Here is a 12,159-nt window from a genome sequence, read left to right on the forward strand (position 1 = left end):
TTGAAAATGTGTTTTTGAAACAATTAACATAGCTCCAAATTCTAACTTTTAGAATGGCTCCACATTGTAATTTTTAACACATCACTCTGTTTCTGGTCATTAAAAATTATTTTGTGTAGTCTTCTGCTCTCTGGTCCTTTAAGAAGGTGAATGGCTTCAGGCTGTAGACTGGGCCAGGGTCAGGGGCTGACAAGAGCTGTCAAAAAGACAAGCAAATGACTGCCTTCCGAGCTGCCGAGCTGCCGTGGGTGGCTGATGGCCCAGAACCTCTGTCCAGGGCGTGGGGATGGTGTGTGAGTGCCAAGCCCTGCAGCTCTGTGCAGGTGGCATGGACCCACCTGTATCCGCTCTGCCAGGATCTGCACGAGAAGTTCATCCGGGAGCACACAGCTCATCAGCCCGGTCTCGCCTCCGACACTGGGACTAACACTGAGCCGGCGGTGGATGGGCCCCGGGGGGAGAGGGCTGGAGGAAATCTGTTGAGTGGGAGAAGGACCAGGAGTCAGAATCCAGCCTTGTATCTCAACAACTCCTACACTTACCAGCCACAGGACCTTGGGAAGATCATATAATCTCTCATTTCCTCATCCGTACAATGGGAATTGCATTATAAAATGGAAGGATGCTGTCTTCCTTAAAGAGCTGCTGTAAGTTTCAAGTGGGAATAGCGTGGAAGGTACGTTGTTTGTGTACTGAACTGCATGCAGCTTTTCATTCATTCGACAGTTACTCACTGAGCACCTATCTTGCACCAGGCACGCTTAGGTACTAGGGATATAACAACAAACAATGGTGCTGCCCCCTGGGCCCTTGCATTCCAATGGAAGAGACAGAAAAGGCCACTCTCCTCCACAAATCAATACAATTTCAGAGAGCGTGAGTGCTAGGAAGGAAATGACCAGGTAAGGGAATAAGAAACCATAACAGGGTTGATCAATGACTATGTAGAGAGGATGCTCATGTTACTTGGGTTACGTGAAAGAATGAGACAAGCTCTTGGGAGCAGAGCCCTTCTGGGAGGGGACAGCAAGCACTTTCAACGCAAGTTTGCTTGGGGAATCTGGGGGGCACACGGAGCCCAGTGGGGCTGGAACTGAGTGAGCAATGGGGAAGACAGTCAGGCTGAAGGTTAAAGACACCACACCGCCAGGGCCAGAATACGCAGGGCCTTGTAGGCCATGGTCAGCAATTTGTATTTTATTTCAAGTATTATGGGAAGTCGGTGTGTTTCAGCAAATAATCTGATTTATATTTATATTTATTTTATTTTATTTTCGAGATGGAGTCTCACTCTGTCGCCCAGGCTGGAGTGCAATGGTGCCATCTCGGCTTACTGCAACCTCTGCCTCTCGGGTTTAAGTGATTCTCCTGCCTCAGCCTCCCTAGTAGCTGGAATTACAGGCATGCACCACCATGCCTTTTTTTGTATTTTTAGTAGAGACAGGGTTTTGCTATGTTGGCTAGGCAGGTCTTGAACTCCTGACCTCAAGTGATCCACTGGCCTTGGCCTCCCAAAGTGCTGGGATTACAGGCATAAGCCACTGCACCCAGCCTGATTTTTATTTTTAAAAGACCGCCCTACCCATCACATGAGGTGACATGAGTGGAAACAGGAAGATGTCACTGTGGTCAGGGCAGGAGATGACGGCAACAGGGATGAGGATGGTGGTGGTGACTGAGACGAAAATGGTGGTGGCAAGAAGTGGCTCATACAGGATACGTTTTGGAAGTAGGGCCAGTAGGACTTCGGATGGAGCATAAAGAAAGAGGCATCAAAAAATGATTCCTTGAGTTTTGACCTTAGCAACCTGGAAAATGGTGAAATTATTTACTGAGAAAGGAAAGACTGGGAGAAGAACAATTTTTGGGGAGCAGTGGAAGCAAGAATCACTTTTTGGATATAAACATTTTGAGATGCCTCTAAGCCCTTCGAGAGAGATTGAAAATGAATGCGGATACATGAACCTGCACTTGGGAAGAAATTAAGAGTTGGCAATAGAATTTTGAGAGTCATAAGCATGTTAAAGGTATTTAAATATTTAAGTAATGCAACTGAGTGAGATCGCCTGCAAAAACAATGTGGGTAACAAAAAGGAGAGTAGTAGAAGACTTTGTCCTAGGCTACTCCAATGACCAGGAATTTGGAGATTGAGAAGCTGGGGAAGTAGAGGAAGGAGTTGCTAATGAGGTAGAAGGGAAGGTGGAGGAGTGTGGTGTCTGAAAGCCACACGAAGAAAGTGTTTCCAAGAGGACGGGCTGATCAGCTGCCAAGAAGTCATGTGAGATGAAGACAGAAAACTGACCTCTGTATTTGTCCAGGTGAAGACTGCCAAGGACCTTGAGAAGAGCAGCCGTGGAACGGTGGGGACAAAGGCCTCACTGGAAGCAGTGAAATAGAGGATGGGGGTGGGTGTGAGGACGAGGAGGCAGGCAATGCGGCAATTCTTTGGAGGAACAGCAGAGGAGGGGAGCTGAGAGAGGAGGTAATAGGCAGAGGGGGATGTGGGGTCATGGGAAAGCATTTTTAATGATGGGAATAATAATACAGCATGCATAGATGCTGACAGGAGTAGAGTAGGGGGAAAATGGGAGAGAGGGGACAACTGTAGGAATTTAGCCCTTGGATAAGAGAAGGGGTGGGGCCAGGTGCCCATGTGCAGGGATCACCCCTGGGTGAAGGCAGGGCAGACACTCAGCAGTCGAGAAGGCACAGCCCTGTGTGTGGATGGAGGCTGCTGGAAGACTTGGTGGCCGGAAGATGAGGTCATTGTCTTCTGATTGCTGCAGCTTTCTCGGTGAAATCAGAAGAGAGATCATCGGCTGAGAATGAGGAAGGGGAAAATATTTCGGAGGCCAGGAGAGTGATGAGAGCAATAAAGCAGTCATTTTGAATAGATGGAGGGCTGAGCCAGACCAAAGGGCCCACTGGAGACCTGTGGTCTTAAATTTAAATTAAGATCCTTTAGGAGAGGTGAGAATCTTCCCCAACTATGCTCAGCTGGTCTGCATGGAGTAGGTGGAGGATTAGGTTTGCCAGAGCTGAAACTTTGCTTGAGAGGGTGGTGAAAGGCAAGTTGCAAGGGGGTGCTATGGTGGCAGACCACGGCATCCAGACTGGGTAAGGAGGGCATGAGGTGGGTGCTAGGTAGTAAGGATGAGGACTGGAGGTTTCGATAGGGCCAGTTGCTTATCAGAGTTAGTCATTCGGAAGGTGAGAAGATGGCTGTGGGAAAGCAGGATTGTGAAAGAGAGATCTTGGAGTTTATGGGTAGCGATGAACAAGGTCTAGGTTGTGGTCAGGGAGGTGAGTAGCTGAGGAGGCCATGAAATTGAGAAGCAAGAGTGTTGGATTAAATATCATTCAAAAGATCAGGATTTCTCACTGGTGCTTTCCTGGATAGAGGTGATTTATAAATAAATGAGCTTATGGGCCACATCTCCATTACATAATATATTTACACATTTCTTCCCATTTGCAACATGACTGAAATATCAGTCACTGGAAAACTTATGCTTTATGAGAGCTTCAAGAAGACCAATCGCCATCGCCCTGGGTAAGTGCTTTCACACAGGGACTCTGTTGTCCAGATCATTTGAGTCCTGTCACACTGGGGCAGTGCAGGCAGCCACATGTGGGGTCTGTGAGGTCTGATTTCTACTGTGATCTTTAAGTTTCCTTACTGAAAGGAGTTTGGAGTCAGAATTGGGATGTTCTACTGCCTTTGAAGAATTCTAAAAAGCTTTACTTCCCTGTCCAGATGGACAGAACAAAACCAAAGGAAATGAGTCTTGATAACACCCTATATGGTAACAGAGAAATGTTTTAGTTCATCCATAAACATCTGGGTAAAGAACACTATACCGGATCCTGGAAAAGAGGATGAAAATGATAGTGCTCCAGAAGAAAATGAATCAATGGTTTCTGTTTTCACAGTGTCAGAAGAACACAAGACTGAAGTGACAATCAGATACCACCTGGCACAAGTTCAGCCCTGTGGGCTGTTCCAGCCAACCTGCAGGTCTCCTCTCCCTTGAAGACCTTTGCCTCTGCTCCATCCTCTTACCTGATCTAACATGTGGGCCTCCTCTCCTACAAGAACCTACATCTTTAATTTTATTTTTTATGTACTTTTTTTGAGACGGAGTCTTACTCTGTTGCCTAGGCTGGAGTGCAGTGGTGCCATCTTGGCTCACTGCAACCTCCGCCTTCTGGGTTCAAGTGATTCTCGTGCTTCAGCCTCTCGAGAAGCTGGGATTACAGGTGTGCACCACTATGCCCAGCTAATTTTTTTTTAATTTTTTTATTTTTAGTAGAGACGGGGGTTTCATCATGTTGGCCAGGCTGGCCTTGAACTCCTGGCCTCAAGTGATCCACCCACTTCAGCCTCCCGAAGTGCTGGGATTATAGGTGTGAGCCACTGCACCCGGCCTAAGGACCTACATCTTTATTCCACCCACCTGCTCTATCCAATACACAGGTCTCATTTCCCATGAAGACCTACAACTCTTCTCCATCCATCTGCTCTTCCCAGTGGATGGGCCTCCACACCTACCAGGACTTTCACTTCTGCTCCATCCACTTCCCCCACTGTCCCTATAGCACTCTCAGGCTGTAACGAGATCTACCCTTAACCCTTCCTGTTTCTCCCATTCTATGTTATCTTCTTAATTCCTTCTCTACTGAGGCTGGCCTTCCCATACTGATGGCACCCTCAGCTCTCTTGCCCCTCGTTCTAAGAGCACACCCCCTCTCCTCAATGATGACACTCTTCTCTCTCCACTCCTGAATGGGAGCTGCCAGGTCCACTTAGAGAAATCCTGCCAGGTGTGGTGGCTCATGTCTGTAATCCTAGTGCTTTGGGAGGCAGAGGCAGAGCCAGGAGGATTGCTTGAGGCGAAGAGTTCAAGACCAGCCTGGGCAACACAGCAAGATCCCATCCCTACAAAAATTTAAAAAATTAGCCAGGCATGGTGGGACATACCTGTAGTCCCAGCTACTTGGGAGGCTGGGGTGGAAGGATTGCTTGAGCCCAGGAGTTCAAGGCCACAGTGAACAAAGATTGTGCCACTGTACTCCAGCCTGGGTGACTGAGTGAGACCCTGACTCTAGGGAAAAGAGACAGAGAGAGAGAGAGAGAGAGAGAGAGAGAGAGAGGGAGAGAAACTTCACAGCTGTGAAGTTTCACAGTTGTGAAGCTATAGTTTCCAGTCTTGGTTGGGCCATGATCATTCCCAACTATTTATTCCTTGTCCATCACCAATTTCTGCTTCTATTCACCATAGTGGAAGCAGTGCTCTGCCACTCCCCTCGAGTATGCTCTGCAGCCCCAGCCTCCTCGTTGCTTCCCTCAAAAGACCATGCCTCCTACATGCATCACAGCACCATTCAACAAGGCCTTCTCCAACCTCCATTCTCCACTCGGCTTCTCCCACCCTTAGCTGTGTCTGTTTTTTACCTTTACTGACCCCAAAGGAAGCCGGCTCTCTTCTCCTTTAATTGTGCTGAATTCTACCCTTCCTACTGCCTCCCATCATTCCCTCTTGAGTGGATCGCCACATGACACTTCTCCAGGGGCTGCATTCTTTATAGACCTGCTTCTACTTCTTTTCTGAGAATGGACTCTCCTGACCCTGGCTTTGCCCCTCTACTACTCTCTCATTTTTTTCCCTTCACTTTCAAACATCATAAAAGCCTACACTCACTTGATTTCACTTCTCCACCTACAACTCACTACTCACTGCACCCACTGTCTCTGGCTTCAGCAGCACCGGCCAGTCGGCTGAGACTGCTCAGTTCCTTGGCGCATTGCTCAAATGCTGCGACTTCTTTCTGACTTTCCAGGACTCCCCCTGCAGCCCTCCCACAACTAAGATTAATGGTTTCATCCTTAACTTCCTTTAGAATTAGGAATTTAGGTTGAGCCATAGGAAATTGCTGTTACGGAGTTCTAAAAGGATTGAAATTTGGCAATTTTCTGTGGCTCAGCCTAATTCCCTTTCACGCTTCTTTTGTAACTAATTTCACTTTATTGCAAATGTTTGCAAATGTGGTTATCTCCTTCATTAGACTCTTAGTGCAGGGATTCTGCTTTCTTTATTTGCACTTTGCCAGTGCCTACAGAATAAAAGATGCTTGCTGAGCACCAGCTGGCTGAATGCCCCTTTCAGAAGGAGGGGTGCAGGGACAGCACTCAGGCTGGCCTGGTGAGAACACTGCAAGGATGAAGAGCACTGACCTGGCTGCAGGATGCTGGGGAGGAAGAAGATCCCAGCCCTCCTGTGGTAGAGCCCTGATTTGTACCTGTGATGTTTCAGACTGGTGTGAGTGATGCTGCTTCTGTGACCCGGAGCCATGGCTGTCTGCCTTGCTTTTGGTGATCACCACACTCCCACGAACACTCTTCCCAGGTTTAATTTCCGGGGCCACCAGAGTCATCTCGGAGGCTAACTTGCCCAAGGTCTCAGTGCTCAGTCGTCCTTGCCCTATGACGTTTTGACCCACAGCAGCCTCCTGAGCTATAAGGAGAGGGAGAATTTTTATTAAAAGTCACCTTAGAATCACAAAAAATGACAGTGGGGATGGCACCCTGAAGTCCGTTCTGTCCAACAGACATATAATGTGAACCACATATGTATGTAACTTAAACATTTCTAGTAACCACATTAAAAAGGTAAAAATTAATTTTAGGGACATATTTTAACCCAATATACACAAAATGTGATCATTTTAACATGTAATGTATAAAAATTGCTGTGTTATTTCCAACTCTTTTCTTTATATCACATCTTCAGGGTTCTCGTGGGTGCCGTACATTCACCGCACACCTCTGTTTGGACCAGCCGGGTTCACGTGCTCAGCAACCCCCAGGGCCAGTGGCTACTGTGTGGCACAGGCAGGTTTGGGTTCACTGCCACCACTTCATTCCAGCCTACCGACTCCACAGTGACAACAGATGCAGGAGAGATGTGAGGGCCTAACCCTCCATTGCAAAGGCTCTATCCAAAGACCCCAGGGACCTCCCAACTGGGAAATTCAGCCACCCTCTACTCAGGGCTCATTCTATTTGGGCTTCCAGCAGTCTCTAATTCTGTTCATTTCTTTATTCAGTGAATCCTTTATGAATCTTTATTATGTGTCAACTATGCCAGGCATTCTTCCAGGTGCTGGGACTACAGTGGGGAAAATTAACACAAGCCCCTGCCTCCAGAGCTTACATGGGGTCGGGGCAGACAATGAAGGAGGTAGATCAGTATTAGGTTAGCTAGACAAGTGGGCTGTGAGATCAGGCCAGCAGGAAGGCTCCCTGTCCAGCACGACTCTGAGGGATGTGAAACTCCTCCTCGCTTCTCCCTTTCCTAAGGCTCTGGGGCCCTTTCCTTGACTTCCCTGATAGTCCCTGTGACCCTAGCTCTGCTGTCTCTGTCTTCCCGGCTTCCCCATGACCGCTCCTGAAATGTAGGTGTTCCCCATGGTCCTAACCCGCCTCGTCCATTCCTCCTGGCTCATTCTGGGCTTTTCTGGCTGCTTCATCTACCCTAGTGGTTTCATGAAGAAGGACTCTCCCAGCTCTGTCTCTAGCTTGATGTTACTTTCTCAGAGTAACATCAGGAGCTCAAATTCACCCTTAGGCACAGGACATAAACATGGTTCCACAGATCACTATGGAATGTAGATTATTTCACAGAAAAGGAAATAAAAAATTTAAGAGAACCAGTATTAGGGCATAGCCAGAGGTTCTCACTAAAGAGCTATTTCTCTTATCTTCCCAGCAAAGAATCTTCCATTTCCCTAAGTGTCCCACGCAGAGGTATTGAAGGGAGGGGACAACCCCGAAAGTCCCAGCCAGTTTTATCAACTAGCAGGCTGGAAGCATGCTTGGGATGATGTCATGCCATGGGCACTGACATAGAAATGCTTCTGCTCTGAGCAGGCGCTCTGCTTGGTGTTTAGTATATTTTCCCATCGAGCAGCTGCTCGCCTGCCCCAAAGGTCCTCAGATAACCTGATGGAGCCAGAATTCTCAACTTTTTGTAGGAAGGCCACACCAGACCTCCCCACTATGGGATTCCAAAACTCAATTCAGGCTAGGCACAGCGGCTCAATCCCGTAATCCCAGCACTTTGGGAGGATTGCTTGAGGCCAGGAGTTCGAGACCAGCGTGGACAACATAGCGAGACCCTAAAAATTTGCCAGGCATGGTGGTACATGCCTGTAATACCAGCTACTCTGGAGGCAAATGTGGGAGGATTGCTTGAGCCCAGGAGGCTGCAGTGTGCTATGATGGCGCCACTGTACTCCAGCTTGGGTGACAGAGAGATACCCTGTCTCAAAAAAAAAAAAGAAAGAAAGAAAGAAAGAAAACAACCCCCTCCCCCAAACCCAACCCAATTTATTTTCTTCTCCAGCAAACTTTCACTTCCTCTTGTGTTCCCTATCTGGGTACATGACATCACTCTCTCCTGGTTTCTGTGGCTAGGAAGCTGGGCGTGGCCATCTTGAATCCCTCTGACTCCTTCAATTCTCCACCATGCAGGTGGCTGTGGGGTTGGCCGGCCCAGGCCCATTTGTCTGCAGCTTCACTATCGCTTCCTTTACATGATAGTCAAGGGCTGCCTTCCTATTGTGATTTTCTGATCATTTCTCCATAGTGTGAAACTCTCCCAATAGCTCTTTTCCTTGAACATAAAACTCAAATGCCTCATCTTGGCATTCAAGGTCAACAATGATTGGCCTCAACCTGCCTTCCCACCCCTAATTTATGACCAGTTTCCCTGCTTTTTTGGTCTGGAATGTCCTTGTCCCCATCTTTGCCTACTAACATTCTCTTGCTTCTAAAAACCCATTTCCTTGAAAACTTCCCAAATCACCCTTGTTGGAATCCATTCATCCCAAAGTCGCTCTTTCAAAGAAGCTGGTATTTCTGTTGCAAAATTATTTTCTTCTGCCCTGAGTGACCCCATGTCTGCTTCCCCCACCAGATGTCAGACTTCCAAAGGTGTGGGCTGTGTCTTATTCATTGTCCTGGTCCCCACAGTGGCAAGAGCACGCTGGCATTGGGCAGGGCAGGAGAACCAGGAATGCTTCGTGAAGAGAATTCTCCTCTGGGCTATGAATTTGGCAGCATGCTGTAGGGCAGACTTCAACCAGGCTGTGGGAGGAGAGCTCAGTGGGGCACAGAGAAGATGGGTGTTGCCAGTGGGGGTGCTGGTGACTTGACCACAAAAACCTGAGAGAATGGGCTCTTACCAGCCTCCTCTCCTTCCTTCATGGACTGCTCTATGGCAGCCCTGATGCAGAGCTCACGGGCCCGGATCCCTGGGACGTTGTTGCTGTCGGCCACAGCTTCCAGCACAATGGAGTCGATGCTCAGGCAGGCTGCGTTGTAGTACTTGGCCATGCTGACGGCGTTGGCTGACTTTCCTATCAAAAAGACCAGGGGGTTGAATTTCATGGTGCGCATTTGCTCAGTGTCCCAGACAGAAAAGGTCTCAAGAACAGAGGTCCCTGGAAAGTGATCTCTCTGAGTGCTCTGCCTCCTTCCCATGTGGCTGGAGGTGTTAGCAGCAAAGAGAAGGAAGACCTCAGCCTGGAGTCAGGGCCGTGGGTCTGATTCTAACCCTGCCACTGATGCGTGCGTGCTGTGGCAATCTGCATCCTCGCTGGGTTTTCCCTCAGTTTAAAAAACAGATTCTTTTTTTCTTTTTTTTTTTGAGATGGAGTCTCACTCTGTCACCCAGGCTGGAGTGCAGTGGCGAGATCTCAGCTCACTGCAACCTCTGCCTCCTGGTTTCAAGCGATTCTCCTGCCTCAGCCTCCCAAGTAGCTGGATTACAGGCACCCACCACCATATCTGGCTAATTTTTTGTATTTTTAGTAGAGATGGGGTTTCACCATGTTGGCCAGGCTGGTCTCAAACTCCTAACCTCAAATGATCCACCTGCCTTGGCCTCCCAAAGTGCTGGGATTACAGGTGTCAGCCACTGCACAGGGTCTGTTTAAGAAACAGGTTCTATCAGATGATCTTTAAAATATTTTGTAGTTCCTCCTGTCTCTGATTCTAATAGGAAAACTTTTTTATTTTAAAGAATAACTTGTGTTGATTTCTTTTCTCATTTCAAGGTACTTTCATTAAAAAAAAAAAAGCAGACAATTCAGATATAACAGACAAGAGAAAAGAAAAAAAAAATCCATCATCCACTTATTCAGGGATAGTACAGTTAGCCTATGGTCGCTAAGTACACATGTAACTGTATTTCTTATAAAAAAAGAAACAGGTTATGTGGTAGGCTGAATAATGGCTCCTCCAAAGATTTCCACCTGCAAATATGTTACCTTCTACGATAAAAGAGACTTTGCAGATGTGATTAACTTACAGATCTTGATATGGGGGGTTAGCCTGGATTATCCAACTGGGTGCAATGGGTCCCCGTGAGAGGAGAGCAGGAGGGTTGGAGTCAGAGCAGGTCAATCGACCATGGAAGCAGCAGGAGAGACTGGGAGATGCTATGCTGATGGCTGGGAAGGAGGAGGAAGGGGCCAGGAACCAAGGGTTGCAGGCAACATTTCTAGAAGCTAGAAGAGACAAGGAAACAGATTGTCCCCCAGATCCTCCAAGAAAGAACACAGCCATGCTCACCCATTTTAGACTTCTGTCCTCCAGACCTATGAGAGTATAAATTTGCATTATGTGAAGCCATGAAGTTTGTGGTCACTTGTTATAGCAGCAACGGGACACCAATACTAACTACACACCATGAGTATGGCACCCTTTCTCATGTAAAATGATATATCATGAACAACTTTCCATTAATTCAATACACTTGTATGACACTGTTTTTATTGTGGTAAAATATACATAACAGTTGTCACTTAAATCATTTATAAGTATATGGTTTAGTGGTTCTAAGTACATTCATATTGCTGTGCCCCCATCACCACCATCCACCTCCAGAACATTGTCATCTTCCCAAACTGAAACTCTGTACCCATTAAACTATAACTCCCCAATACCCACCACCCTCCCAGCCCCTTGGAAACCATCATCCTGTTTTTCCTTCTATCTCTATGAATTTGACCAGTCTGGGTACCTCATCTAAGCGGAGTCATACAGTGTTTGTCCTTTTGTGACTGTCCTATTTCACCTTGCCTAAGGTCCTCAAGGTTCTTCCATGTTGTAGCATGTGTCAGAATTTCCTTCCTTTTTTTTTTTTTTTTTTTTTTTTGAGATGGAGTCTTGCCCTGTAGCCCAGGCTGGAGTGCAATGGCATGATCTTGGCTCACTGCAAACTCTGCCTCCTGGGTTCAAACGATTCTCCTGCCTCAGCCTCCTGAGTAGCTGGGATTACAGGTACCTGCTACCACGCCCGGCTAATTTTTGTATTTTTAGTAGAGACAGGGTTTCACCATGTTGGCCAGGCTGGTCTCGAACTTCTGACTTCATGATCTACCCACCTCAGCCTCCCACAGTGCTGGGATTACAGACGTGAGCCACCACGCCCTGTCCATTTCCTTCCTTGTTAAGGCTGAATAGCATCACATCGTACCGTATTTTGTTTTTTCCATTCAGCCACTGATGACCATTTGGATTGTTTCCACCTTTTGGCTATTATGATTAATGCTGCTACGAACATGGGGGTACAAGACACTGTTTTTAATGGCAATAAAATTCACCATATAAATGTACTGTGGCCTGATTAACTGGTCCCCCATATTGAATGTTGTAATTGCTCCCGAGTTTCTATTACAGCATACAGTGCTGCAGTGAACATTCAAGCAGTTCATCTTGTCCACATCATTAATTATTTTTCCTAAGAAATTTTTAGAAGTAACATTGCCAAGTCAGAGTCTGCACATATATTTCTTTCTCTTTTTAAATAATTTAATGTCTTGGATTTTTTCTCTAATATTTTAATATCTTTAAATTACGTAAAGAATACAATTCAAACAATTCAGAGATGTATACGTTCCAAATGAGGTGTCTTCCTTCTCCTTCTTAATCCCCTCTCTGAGGTCAGCAATTTAACAGTTTGGGGATAATCCTTATGTATATGGATTATAAACAAAAGAGTCTCTTATTGCCTTCAAAAGTTATATGTGCTAACTTCACCACAAACAAAAGAGGCAAAATAACTTATATTGATCAGTCTGATTTTGACATA

At 46.8% G+C, this 12,159-nt stretch overlaps 1 protein-coding gene across 1 annotated transcript in view; it reads right to left on the reverse strand.

The window, feature by feature from the left end:
- HYDIN (HYDIN axonemal central pair apparatus protein) overlaps positions 1 to 12,159 on the reverse strand; it is a 442,024-nt gene that overhangs the window by 134,792 nt on the left and 295,073 nt on the right. The window contains exons 39-41 of the mRNA XM_030829570.1: positions 9,248 to 9,421; positions 6,302 to 6,516; positions 339 to 476 (exon numbers count right to left, since the gene is read on the reverse strand). Coding sequence (XP_030685430.1) covers positions 339 to 476; positions 6,302 to 6,516; positions 9,248 to 9,421 — 527 coding nt within the window. The remainder of the gene's footprint in view (positions 1 to 338; positions 477 to 6,301; positions 6,517 to 9,247; positions 9,422 to 12,159) is intronic.

The sequence above is a fragment of the Nomascus leucogenys genome, chromosome 2, assembly GCF_006542625.1.
Source record: "Nomascus leucogenys isolate Asia chromosome 2, Asia_NLE_v1, whole genome shotgun sequence".
NCBI classification, from domain to species: Eukaryota; Metazoa; Chordata; class Mammalia; order Primates; family Hylobatidae; genus Nomascus; species Nomascus leucogenys.